This window comes from Bos indicus x Bos taurus, chromosome 9 (genome assembly GCF_003369695.1).
Source record: "Bos indicus x Bos taurus breed Angus x Brahman F1 hybrid chromosome 9, Bos_hybrid_MaternalHap_v2.0, whole genome shotgun sequence".
NCBI classification, from domain to species: Eukaryota; Metazoa; Chordata; class Mammalia; order Artiodactyla; family Bovidae; genus Bos; species Bos indicus x Bos taurus.
The window spans coordinates 100,840,824-100,854,810 of NC_040084.1; the positions used below are offsets into that span (position 1 = coordinate 100,840,824).

At 45.5% G+C, this 13,987-nt stretch overlaps 1 protein-coding gene across 3 annotated transcripts in view; it reads right to left on the minus strand.

Moving 5' to 3' along the window:
* PDE10A (phosphodiesterase 10A) overlaps nucleotides 1-13,987 on the minus strand; it is a 577,986-nt gene that overhangs the window by 39,371 nt on the left and 524,628 nt on the right. For all 3 annotated transcript variants that reach the window (XM_027552017.1, XM_027552018.1, XM_027552016.1), the window contains one exon: nucleotides 11,911-12,097. In XM_027552017.1, the coding sequence (XP_027407818.1) occupies nucleotides 11,911-12,097 (187 nt within the window). The remainder of the gene's footprint in view (nucleotides 1-11,910; nucleotides 12,098-13,987) is intronic.

Genomic DNA, 13,987 nt, shown 5'->3' on the forward strand with positions numbered 1-13,987 from the left:
AATCAGCTTGAACATCTGGAAGTTCTTGATTCAAGTACTGTTGAAGCCAGGCTTGGAGAATTTTAAGCATTACTTGACTAGTGTGTGCGATGAGTGCAATTGTGTATTAGTCTGAGCATTGTTTGGCATTGCCTTTCTTTGGGATTGGAATGAAAACTGCCCAACCACTTGTAAAAGAATGAAACTGGACCACTTTCTAACACCATACACAAAAATAAACTCAAAATGGATTAAAGATCTAAACGTAAGACCAGAAACTATAAAACTCCTAGAGGAGAACATAGGCAAAACACTCTCTGACATACATCACAGCAGGATCCTCTATGACCCACCTCCCAGAATATTGGAAATAAAAGCAAAAATAAACAAATGGGACCTAATTAACCTTAAAAGCTTCTGCACATCAAAGGAAACTATAAGCAAGGTGAAAAGACAGCCTTCAGAATGGGAGAAAATAATAGCAAATGAAGCAACCGACAAACAACTAATCTCAAAAATATACAAGCAACTCCTACAGCTCAACTCCAGAAAAATAAACGACCCAATCAAAAAATGGGCCAAAGAACTAAATAGACATTTCTCCAAAGAAGACATACAGATGGCTAACAAACACATGAAAAGATGCTCAACATCACTCATTATCAGAGAAATGCAAATCAAAACCACTATGAGGTACCATTTCACACCAGTCAGAATGGCTGCGATCCAAAAGTCTACAAATAATAAATGCTGGAGAGGGTGTGGAGAAAAGGGAACCCTCTTACACTGTTGGTGGGAATGCAAACTAGTACAGCCACTATGGAGAACAGTGTGGAGATTCCGTAAAAAAACTGGAAATAGAACTGCCTTATGATCCAGCAATCCCACTGCTGGGCATACACACTGAGGAAACCAGAAGGGAAAGAGACACGTGTACCCCAATGTTCATTGCAGCACTGTTTATAATAGCCAAGACATGGAAGCAACCTAGATGTCCATCAGCAGATGAATGGATAAGAAAGCTGTGGTACATATACACAATGGAGTATTACTCAGCCATTAAAAAGAATACATTTGAATCAGTTCTAATGAGGTGGATGAAACTGGAGCCTATTATACAGAGTGAAGTAAGCCAGAAGGAAAAACATAAATACAGTATACTAACACATATATATGGAATTTAGAAAGATGGTAACAATAACCCTGTGTACGAGACAGCAAAAGAGACACTGATGTATAGAACAGTCTTATGGACTCTGTGGGAGAGGGAGAGGGTGGGAAGATTTGGGAGAATGGCAATGAAACATGTAAAATATCATGTAGGAAACGAGTTGCCAGTCCAGGTTCGATGCACGATGCTGGATGCTTGGGGCTGGTGCACTGGGACGGCCCAGAGGGATGGTATGGGGAGGGAGGAGGGAGGAGGGTTCGGGATGGGGAACACATGTATACCTGTGGCGGATTCATTTTGATATTTGGCAAAACTAATACAATTATGTAAAGTTTAAAAATAAAATAAAACTAGAAAAAAAAAAGAAAAGAAAAGAAAAATGCCCTTTTCCAGTCCTGTGGCCACTGCTGAGTTTTCCAAATTTGCTGGCATATTGAGTGCAGCACTTTCACAGCATCATCTTTCAGGATTTGAAATAGCTCAACTGGAATTCCATCACCTCCACTAGCTTTGTTCGTAGTGATGCTTCCTAAGGCCCACTTGACTTCACATTCTGGTTCACTAACTACCCTAAATACTTTAACTGTGTAGATCACAACAACTGGAAAATTCTTAAAGAGATGAGAATACCAGGTCACCTTACCTGTCTCCTGAAAATCTTGTATTCAGGACAAGAAGCAACAGTTAGAACTGGACGGAACTATGGACGGGTTCCAAATTGGGAAAGGAGTACATCAAGGCCGTATATTGTCACCTTGTTTATTTAACTGATATGCAGAGTACATCATGCAAAATGCTCAGCTGGATGAATCACAAGCTGGAATCAAGACTACAGAGAGAAATATCAACAACCTCATATATACAGATAACACCACTTTAACGGCAGAAAGTGAAGAGGAACTAAAGAGCCTCTTGATGAAGGCAAAAGAGGAGAGTGAAAAAGCTGGATTACAAGTCAGCATTCAAAAAACAAAGATCATGGCATCTGGTCCCATCACTTCATGGCAAATGGATGGGGAAAAAGTGGAAACAGTGACAGACTTTATTTTTCTTGGGCTCCAAAGTCACTGTGGACAGTGACTGCAGCCATGAAATTAAAAGACGACTGCTCCTTAGAAGAAAAGCCATGACAAACCTAGGCAGTATATTAAAAAGCAGAGACATTACTCTGCTGACAAAGGTCTGTATAGTCAAAGCTATGGTTTTCCCAGTAGTCACGTATGGATGTGAGAGTTGGACCACAAAATGGCTGAACACCGAAGGATTGACGCTTTCGAAATGTGCTGGAGAAAACTTTTGAGAGTCCTTTGGACAGCAACGACATCAAACCAGTCAATCCTAAAGTAAGTCGACCCTGAATATTCATTGAAAGGACTGAGGCTTAAGCTGAAGCTTCAATATTTTGGCCACCTGATGCGAAGAGCTGACTCACTGGAAAAGACCCTCATGCTTGGAAAGATTGAGGGCAAGAGGAGGATGAGATGGTTGGATGGCATCACTGACTCAATGGACATGAGTCTGGGCAAATTCTGGGAGATAGTAAAGGACAGGGAAGCCTGGCGTGCTGCAGTCCGTGGGATCGCAAAGAGCTGGACACGACTTAGGGACTCAACAACAAGAACAACAGGCTGGAAAAGGTGTTTAACATTTACCACCAGTCTAGAGAAAACGGGAACAGCTGAAAATTCCAGATACCTAACAAAGTAGATTTCAGAGTAAAGATTATTACCGAGGAGATCATTTCAGTGATAAAGGGGTCAGGCCATGAGGAGAATGAATACATAGGGTCAGTTGGTTTTCAGCAAAAGTACAAGGCAAGACCTCGGGGAAAGAAGAGTCTGCACCACTCAGGGGGCTGACCAACCGGGCACCTGGATGCAGACAAACAAGTAAGTGCTGATCCTCATCTTATACCACATGCAACAGCTTACTCAAGTCAGCCACAGACTTAGATGTGAAACCCGTAGAACTTCTACAAGACAACACAGGAGAAAATCATTGTCATCTTTGGTTAGACAAATCTTTCTTTGATACAATGCAGAGAGCATGATCACAAAAAGAAAAAATCATGCTAGACTTCTTCGAAATTAAGAACGCTCTTAAGAAGAAAATGTTAAGAGAATGAGGAGCCAAACACTGGGAGCAAATATTTGCAAATAATCTGGCAGATGACTTACATCTAGAATATATAAAAGGACTATCAAAACTCAGTAACAAAACCCAGAAATTACAAACAACAGGCGAATGATTTGAGCAGACACTTCACCAAAGAAGACCCAGAGATGCAAATGTGGAGAGACTGGAAAACTGCCAGTGATGCTGGGATACTGGAAGTCGGTCAGCTTGGCGGTTTCTTAAACATCCCCCCGCCACAAAAGCCCACCAGTCTAGGCATTACTCAGGAGAAATGGAAGCACATGCCCACACACGGACTTGGACGGCTTTATTTGTAACAGCCAAAAGCGAAATAACTCAAATTTCCATCAACAGGTGACTAAACAAACACCTCATAATATATCTATACAGCAGAATACTCAATAATAAAGAATGAATTATTTACACACGCAGTGTCATGGATGAGTCTAAAAAATAATTGTGCTAAGGGAAAGAAGTCAGACAGCAAGGAACACAGATTTTATGATTCCAGTCATATAAACTGGAAAATTCAAAGTAAGTTATGGAAAGTACAAGAGTGGTTGCCTGAAACGGGGGATGAAGATGGGGAAGACTGTGTGGGAACGGGTCACAGAGACTCGTGGGGATGATGGACACACCAGTCATCAGGGGTGTGTGTGTACACTTGTCAGATTGCACACTCTAAACACATGTAGTTCATTGTATATTTATAAGCCTCAGTAAACTTCTTTTTAAAAAATGCTTGCTCCTAGTCTTTGTAAAGGTACGTGGGAATTTGTGTATGTGACACATAAATTTCAGCAAAAAGTCACATGATGATGATGGAAAATAACTGTTTTCAAAGTACTCTCTTCGTGGTATGAATTTATCTGGAAAAGCAATTATCTTCTTATTCCGTGTTAATGTTTCTTGCAATTTGAAAGTTCAGATTAAATGTTTATTTCTTTGAATACGTCTTATAAGTAACAAAACACTGTCATTTGTCATCAGAAAAACATCAGCAATTTGGAATTTCTATCTCTTTGTGAAAGAAATATGTGTAAATAAACAATGAATTCAACAACGATTCCAAGTGCTTTGTCACAAGTAGCAAAGCCTTTGCAGCACAAGGGAAATGAGTGGACATTGCAAAGCTGTCGTCCTAACGTGGTTGAGGAAAAGCTGGGTCAGGCTTAGAAGTGCAGGCTGGACACCCCTGTCCGCTCTTCTTCCCTGTAGAATAGAAGGCCCCTGTCACAGGAGACCGCACCTGGACATGACACAGCCACCTGACGGACGAGCCGGGTGAAAGCTCCATCCGTGTACGCACAATCGAGAAAATGGACTTTCCCTCACAGCATTCCTTAAAAGAAGTTCTCACACGCTCCCCTCAACCCTCAACGGACCGTCACATCCCTCCCACTCGAGACGGTACCGCAGGTTCCGGCAGGAGGGCGAACAATCAACGGGGTTTACTTGGCAGTCACTGTGAGTCAGTACCGCCCGCTCTTCAGGGCCGTTCTGGGGGAGGTGCTAGTAAAAGTAACCATATTAGGCAGCAGAACAGCATTGCCGCCACAGTCGTTACCACCAGTGAGCGCCTGCTCGGCGGCAGGCAGCCTTTCAGGGCTCCGTATACACCACTTTCGCAATCCTCACAAAATACTCATTTTCAGCATTTTACAAGCTTATGACCTCCGCTGAGAATAAACCACATTTTTATTTATCACTATGTATAATTTTAATAAGTTTATATTGTTCGTAAACATATAAACTGTTAATTTTAATTTTTTTAAAATTTTGTACTCAATGTAAGGCAGTAACACGAACTTTAACTTTACAGCAAAAAAAGAATTAGTTTCGGCAAATTTTATAGCTACTTGAGTCCCCGTTTTCTAAATGACCTTCAATATGAATAGTCGAAAATAACATATTACTAATACATGATTCTGCTCTCTTCTCCCCACTGCGGACTGTTAATGAAGATGGACCGCCACGCTGTGTGCTGACTTTCTACAGACTATTTGTCTGTGACAGTGAGGAGTTACACTGGGCTCACTGTCCAGCCCAAGGGACAGCTAGCAGAGGAGGCCGCCGTCCATTTGGATGGGGGATTAATCTCAGACCCGAGGCTATGGGAAAGGCACAAAGGCAGCAGGACGGCGGCCTGGAAACAGGAGCGTAACCTAGCTCGCGCCCACCACGCGGAGAGAACACAACCGCGTCATCTTATGAAGCAGCACCCCTACCTACTGGCTTTTTGCACAGACATGGGGGCGTGCGGAGGATGCGCTGACGTTACTCACATTCACAGGAGGCCTGGACTCACTTAAAGGTACACCAGCTAAGAACCAGGCTGCAGCTCACCTTTCTGGGTGGACCCTCCTCTCCTGCGCTGAGCGGCTGTGCATCTTCAGGCAAAAGTTACTCGAGTGCTCTGCGCCCAGGTCTCCCAGGTACAGACGGTGGACATGCAGTGCCCGAGTCGGGAAGGACACGCGGTGTCCATGGGGTCTCACACGTAAGGAAGAGCACAAACTCGGGCAAGTGGCCGGCAATGACCACCTCCTCCAGCACCGCGGCCACGCCGCTGGGCTCCCGAGGGCTCAGTCTGCTGAAGAACTCTTGAGTGTCAGGGCTGTGACGGTGCGTGATGCTGCGTCCCACCTGCTGAGGATGTACCCTGGCTCCCAGGTCTGCACTCAGGATGATCCTCGGCCGTGCGCCTGTCTGAGTGGGAGTCTGCACTCCACACAAACTGGGAAGTGCTACATGTAAAGCCCCTTCTTGGTTAGAGAGCTGGCTTTACCAGCTCGCCACTGGCTGCAGGCAATCCATAGATGCAAGGGGCTCAACCCCTGCTGAAACAAACTGGGTGCTCCTTCCCCTTCACTCAAGTCACATGCCCAACCTAACTGCCGGAATATCTGCTAAAATGCAGATTTTCAATGTGATGTCAATAGCATTAAATGACGTCAGTAATGAAGTCAGTGTGGCCCCCTAAATAAACCTAAAACGAAAAACACGGTCCACACAGGTATGGACAGGAAGCCTTGTGCTCTGTATGCAGTAGCATGAAATAGGGCTACAGGGGCGAGGGCAACGCCAGGCCCAGCGGAGGCTGTGCCCCGTGCCCTGTGTGGGACCAAAGGCCTGCCTGTGGCTGCAGGGAGGAGTTCCTGGGCTGAGGACCCTGCAGAGAGACAAGGTTACCTGGGTCTCCCCCAGGGGAAGCAATTCCAGACGGATCTGAGTAAGTAAGTAAAAATCAAGTAAGTAAAGGAATGGAGGAATGAGGAAATCCAGGAAAGAAGAGACCAACACGAGGAAAAATCAACAGATTGACGTCCCTGCTAAGAACTGAGCTGATAAAAAAGAATCGAGTGACTAAAAATACACCGTCAAAAAAATACAGCATCTGATGTGTGGCTTCCTCTGCCTGCACGTCTATTCCAGTTTATGGAGACCACGGTACCAAGATGCAGAGAAATGACTTTTTTTCCTTGACTAGCTCTGAGACGTAAGTGTTTACAAAGCTGTCTTTCTCGCGGGCGGGTGAAGGGCAGTGCGCCGAGGACTCCAGGGCCGCATCCAAAGCTGGCCGGCCACACACGTGCTGCGGGACCTACCCTGGGTTACTTCATCCATGTATCTGTCTCTCTCACATCAAGTGGAGCTAATCACAGCCTCCCTCGGGATACCTGTGGGACTAACGAAGGAACCGGGATCCAGGTCTTGGTCTTTACTCTAGAGGTCTATGATCTGACATCCTCCCCTGAAGAAGGCTGACAGGAAACTCTCTTGCAAAGAAACCAATCACTGGCTTACAGACACTGACACACAGTGGGAGCTCTCTGCGTTTTCTTTTTTCTTGAGGAGGATGCTTGCCTCAACAAAGCCAGTGTTACTGTAAAGAAAGGCAGTACGTTGGTCTTCCCTCTGCATTGAACAGAAACAACTCCAATACCAGCTGCTCCCCAGACGGGAAGGCGCGTGGAGAGGGCAGGGCGGGGGTGGGGGCGCCCCTGAGCTGCGGGGTCAGAGGCTGTCATGCTCTCTGAGTTTGGAGGCACTGTCAAAAACAATGCAGTTTTTATAAGCTCTCATGGGGAGAAGATATACTGCAGTTTAAAAAGTGGCGATTAACTCCACAGAGAGCTGACGCTGCGCCACCTGGGCTTCAACACGCACCTTCAGGCAACAACCAGGCCTGGGTCTGCTCAATCTAGGAGAGGTTTAGAGCCCGCCACCAGCGCTGACACTCTATGAAACTGTGGCACATACCCTATCTGTCATGGCAGGAGAGCAGAAACAGTTTCGGTGAGTTTCAGTGTTTATAAAAAGTGACAAGTCAGTTTCACTATAAACAACTCCACTAGCTTTGCCCCAACACAAAAACAGAATGCCTGTCAATTTACTCATGACTTTTCAGAAGGAGTGTTATTTTTCTTGTTTCAGCTTTAGTATTCGGGTTGGCGTAATCGTTTGACCGTGGTTGAGTCCAGGTTTCTGATGCAACAATCACTGTTCAGGAGAGCTTTGAGCGCCCTGGGAGAGCTCTGCAACAGCACTGCTGAGCCGGCCTCACAGTGCCTACCCTGGGACGGACACAGTAAGTCCTCCAGGGCTGCACAGAAACACGGACAGATTTTAAGAAGATCAAGTTCCACCGCCTTCATTTTTACATGGACTCTTACCTAAAAATGCTCTTTTCCCACCGCTCATTTCAAATCACCCCTTTCTCAAGTTTCATTAGTACGAAAATCTCTTAAATCAAATACTGGTGTTAATAAGGTCTAAAAGTGATTTCTAAAGCTTTCATAAGGTACTTGAATGTGGACCTAAACAAATTTTCAGCTGACAGATCATTAAAAACAATTTTTGATGATTGGGTTGCCATATTCTTTGGCATCTTGGCTCATGTGGAGTTCAGATTCAGAGCAATTGCTATAATAAAACTCTTCCTGTTCCACTCATTGACTCAAGATGAAAGCAACTCTCACGGCTTCCCAAAAAGTAAAGGTGATGAGCAGAAATAAACTTGATGCTGAAATAGGGGAGCCACATTCCCAGACAGCAGTATCCCGAAGACGGAGGTGAAATAGCTGGAAGGAGTTCTCTGGAGTTAGGAGGAAGTTCTGATATGCAGAGAGAGACAGAGAAAGCAAAGGATATTCAGGCTTATGTGTAAACTCTCTTCTGAAATAGTGACAACAGGGGGAAAGGATGTTTCAGTGGAGAAACCAGGCAGACGCCTCCTTCCCAGAGCCTGCCCACAGCTGGCACCGTGAACACACAGCCTGCTGAGATGTTCCTGCCGAAATGATAACCTCGAGAGAGCCATGAGGAAACACCAGACAAAACCAAAATAGAAACACCCTACAAAATAACCCGTCCATACACTTCAAAAGGGCTTCCCTGATAGCTCAGTTGGTAAAGAATCTGCCTGAGGTGCAGGAGACCCTGGTTCGATTCCTGGGTTGGGAAGATCCACTGGAAAAGGGATAGGCTACCCACTCCAGTATTCTTAGGCTTCCCTTGTGGCTCAGCTGGTAAAGAATCCGCTAGAAATATGGGAGACCTGGATTCAACCCCTAGGTTAAGAAGATCACCTGGAGAAGGGAAAAGCCACCCACTCCAGTATTCTGGCCTGGAGAATTCCATGGACTGTATAGTCCATGGGGTTGCAAAGAGTCGAACATGACTAAGCGACTTTCACTTTCACTATACACTTCAAAATGCCTAAGACATAGAAGACAGAATAAGGAATGATTCTAGGTTGAATGCTAAAAAAAAAGTTAATCACTCAGTTGTGTCCAACTCTTTGCGATACCATGGACTGTAGTCTGCCTGGCTCCTCTGTCCATGGAATTCTCCAGGCAAGATGTTGGAGTGAGTGGCCATTTCTTTCTCCAGGGGATCTTCCCTACCCAGGGCTCCAACCTGGGTCTCCTGAATTGCAAGCAGATCCTTTACCAACTGAGCCACTTGGGGAAGCCCCAAGGAAGGAGACTATAGAGGTCTACAGACTTCAGTAGGGCGGGCCCTAATCCAATGAGCTATGCCCTTATAAGAAGAGGCGATTAGAACACAGACTATTACAGAGAAAAGACCACTGGAGACACACGAAGGCAGGAGGCCACAGGCCTAGAAGAAACCAAACTGCCAGTAGTCAGATCTTTAAATTCCAGCTGTCAAAACCACAGAAACATAACCTTCTGTTGTTTAAGTCACCCAGTCTGTGGTATCTGTCACAAACTGACTCATTGGAAAAGACCCTGACGCTGGGAAAGATTGAGGGCAGGAGAAGGGGACGACAGAGGATGAGGTGGTTGGATGGTGTCACCGACTCGATGGGCATGTGTTTGGGTAAACTCTGGGAGTTGGTGATGGACAGGGAGGCCTGGCGCGCCGCAGTCCACGGGGTCACAAAGAGTCGGACACGAATGAGCGACTGAACCGAACTGAATAGTGTGTGCTCAGTTGCTCAGTCAAGTCTGACTCTGCAACCCCAGGGACTATAGCCCTCCTGGCTCCTCTGTCCATGCAAATTTTCAGGCAAGAATACTGGAGCAGGTTGCTGCTTCCTAGTCCAGAGGATCTTCCCCACCCAGCAATCAAACCCTGTCTCTTGCATCTCCTGCATGGGCAGGCGGGTTCTTTACTCCTGTGCCATCTGGGAGGTCCATGACATAACATCACAGGTCAAAATCAATTTTTAACACTCCTTACACACGTTTGTTTTAGACTACTATAATTTTTTAAATATCACTAAAGTATAACATATATTAGGATAAACTTTTGTGGGGTAACAGAAACACAAGTCCCAAGAGAGAAAAGAATGATACTAAGTTTTTCAGGGGTAAAAGCTTCTTATTCTAAGTGGACTGTGCTAAGTTGCTTCAGCGGTGTACAACCCTTTTCGATCCCATGAACTGTCGCCTCCCAGGCTCTTCTGTCCATGGGATTCTCCAGGCAAGAATTCTGGAGTGGGTTGCCATGCCCTCTTCCAGGGAAGTGGACTATTAATAGATGTCAAATTATTCTAATACCTGGATTCCACTGAATATATTTAAAAATTATAAAAGTCAATATTTAGCATATAGTGGAAATTATATTTCCTGCAACTTTTAAACTAAACAGATGCATTCTGTCCATCTGTTTACTGATGAGGAGATACGCTGGTATAAAAAAGGTCTGAAGTCAGAAGTGTTTGACAGCTGCACTGGTTTGTCTCCAATGGGCCGGGCGACAGTACAGCCCCCATGAGACCGCACGGGGCCACAGGAAGAACGAGGTGCACTGCGCACAGTCACCCCTCATCGCCAGACTATTATCGTTTTGCCATTTTGTTCCGAGTCTTCTCTGCTATTTTCATTACTCACATGGCTGCTCCTATGATTTCCAAAAAGACAAATTTCTCTAAATTACTAAGGTGACAATTCCCATGCATGTTGATTTGGCTTTACAAAAGGTTAATAAAATCTTCTCCAAGTTCAGAATTCCAGTCATGTCACTGAAGGATTACTAGAGTTCCGTTCCGTTCAGTTCAGTTCAGTCACTCAGTCGTGTCCGACTCTTCTCAACCCCATGAATCGCAGCACGCCAGGCCTCTTTGTCCATCACCAACTCCCGGAGTTCACCCAGACTCACGTCCATCGAGTCAGTGATGCCATCCAGCCATCTCATCCTCTGTTGTCCCCTTCTCCTCCTGCCCCCAATCCCTCCCAGCATCAGAGTCTTTTCCAATGAGTCAACTCTTCGCATGAGGTGACCAAAGTACTGGAGTTTCAGCTTTAGCATCATTCCTTCCAAAGAAATCCCAGGGCTCACTAAAGTTCATAGAATACTAAATGTTTAACTCATTTAAAATGTAAAAGAAAGATGATACGTTCAGCTCTTTTAAAGCGAGACTTCATAAAATAAATGGAGCCTGATCTTACTGTTCAGTACACAGAGCTGGGCTGTTGTGAAGATTAAATGAATACACGGCATCGGGGGGCTCCTTGATAAAGAATCTGCCTGCCAGTGCAGGAGACGCAGGTTCAAATCCTGGGTGGAGAAGATCCCCGGGAGGAGGGCATGGCAACTCACTCCAGTATTCTTGCCTGGAGAATCCCATGGACAGAGGAGCTGGCGGGCTGCAGTCCGTGAGGTCTCAAAGAGTCAGACACAACTGAGCGACTTAGGACGCCCGCACACAGCACCAGACAAACATGTGGAGTGGCTGCCTCCCTTTTCCTCGCAGAGGAAACTGTTCTGCTTGGTGTTAATACTCGAGTTATTACTCTCTCTCTCTTTTTTTTTTTTTTTGCACAAGAGTCTCAAGCGTGGTACGAATGGCAACCTCTAAGGGTTTGGATAACCTCCTCTACATCGGTAGATTACATCCAAAATTACATCGGTAGTTATCAGGAAAGGGAAACCGTATACATTCACCTCATTTTTCTTTTTATCAAATTCACACCTTGAAATAAATGAAAAAATCAGTTTTCTTTTCTTTGTTTCCTTCCAAGGAATTTTAAGGTATTTCCTAAGATATGCATAACCAGGAATCACTCTTTTGGGTTTATAAAGGAAATGGGGGGGAACACTTTCCAAGTTTATAAAATTTAACACCAAGTAGTAAAAACGTCATGACTTACGTTGGCACAGTGTAAGGCTAAAGCACAGAAGACAGCAAACATCTTGAAGTTGTTCTCGTCCGTCTTGGAGAAGGCGCTGCCGCTGAGCTTGTTGACCATCTGCACCACGCCGATGACGCTGCCGCGGCTGACGATCGGCATGCACAGGATGTTCCGGGTCGTGTAGCCCGTGTACAAGTCCACCTCTCTGCACCCGCGGCGGGGGCCAGACGGCAGCACAAGAGACAGCACAGGCAGGAGAGAGCAAACCACGCACCATCACACACTCGGCCCAGTTCCGCTTCTCCCACAGTTAACCGCAACGGAACTGCTAGCTTCTAAACTCAAAGACAGCAGGGACACATGCAAGTGGTTTTTAATAAAACCTTTTTGAAAATATTCTAACCCAGTTCTGCTTTCAAGAGAGTTTTTCAGAACCATCTCCAGGAGGTGTTCAGCTTCTCATTTGGTTCTAATGAGAAGCATCCCGTATCACAAACTACATCCCACATCCCACATCATAAAGTACATGCAAACTGTGGAATTGGAGGAAAAGTCTAATACATTTGGTAAAAATGACCTGTTTGTTTGCACTTGGCCGGGTTTATGAGAGCCGTAAATTTCCTGAACAAACTTAAATGGGACTCCTCACTGTAACAATTTAGAGCAGGGGTCAGCCATCCACAGACTGTGTACACACCGGCGCCCTCCAGTTTTGTAAACAGTGTAAATGGGACACAACCACACCATTCCTTGACGAGTCCCACTGCCCCACAACAGAGCTGTGACGCAGATGCTGTGGCCGACAAAGCCAAAAATACCTATTGTCTGATTCTTCAAAGAAGAGATTTGCTGACTCCTGATTTAGGGGAAATAGTTTCAAAACGGTTTTTGAAAATAGGAGTCATTCCATAGGAGCAACTTTACAACTACAGGCAATGAGTTAGACGGTAGCCTTCTCTGATGGGTCTCTCTCACCTGCTGCCGCTGCTGCTAAGTCGCTTCAGTCGTGTCTGACTTTGTGCGATCCCAGAGACAGCAGCCCACCAGGCTCCCCCGCCCCTGGGATTCTCCAGGCAAGAACACTGCAGTGGGTTGCCATTTCCTTCTCCAATGCATGAAAGTGAAAAGGGAAAGTGAAGTCGCTCAGTCGGGCCCAACTGTTAGCGACCCCATGGCCTGCAGCCCACCAGGCTCCTCCATCCATGGGATTTGCCAGGCAAGAGTACTGGAGTGGGGTGCCATCGCCTTCTCCTCTCTCTCACCTAGAGCGGCGGTTTTGAGATTCACCCGTGTTGCACTATCAGCAGCTCAGCCCTTTTGTTTGCTGAGTGTATTCTATGGTGTGGATATGTGTGTGTGTGTGCGTGCGTGTGTGTGTGTGTGTGTGTTCAGTCATGTCCGACTCTTTGTGACCTCATGGATTGTAACCCTCCAGGCTCCTCTGTCGGTGGGATTTCCCAGGCAAGAATACTGGAGTGGACACCCATTCACTTCTCCAGGGAATCTTTCCGACCCAAGGATCTAACGTGTGCCTCCTGCGCCGGCAGGCGGGTTCTCACCACTAAGCCGCTGCAGAAGCTCAGAGTATGGACACATCACACGTTCTTGACCCCTTCACCAGTTGATGGACATTATTTGTTAACTGCCAGTTTGGGGCAATTATGAATAATGCTGCCCTCAAGATTTGTTTACAAGTCTTTGTGTGGACAGGTGCTGTTTTTCTTGGAGTGTTACCCAGAAGTGGAGCTGAACGAGGGCTGTGTGTGCTGAACTTTATAAGACACTGTGAATCTACTCTCCAAGGTGGTTGCGCAAACATACACTCCCACTTGCAGGGTATGAGCATCCACGTTTCTCCATATTCTTGCCAACGCTTGCTAGCATCACTTTTTAAAAATTTTAACCATTCAAGCTTGTATGTAACAGGATTTCATAGTCAACTAAATTTACATTTCCCTTAGATCAAATATCTTTCATCTGTTTAATGGCCATTCATCGATCTTATTTTGTGAAGCATCTGTTAAAATCTTGTGTCCTACTTATTAAATTGGGTTATCTTGGAAGTTTTTTTAATATATATGCTAGATACAAATAT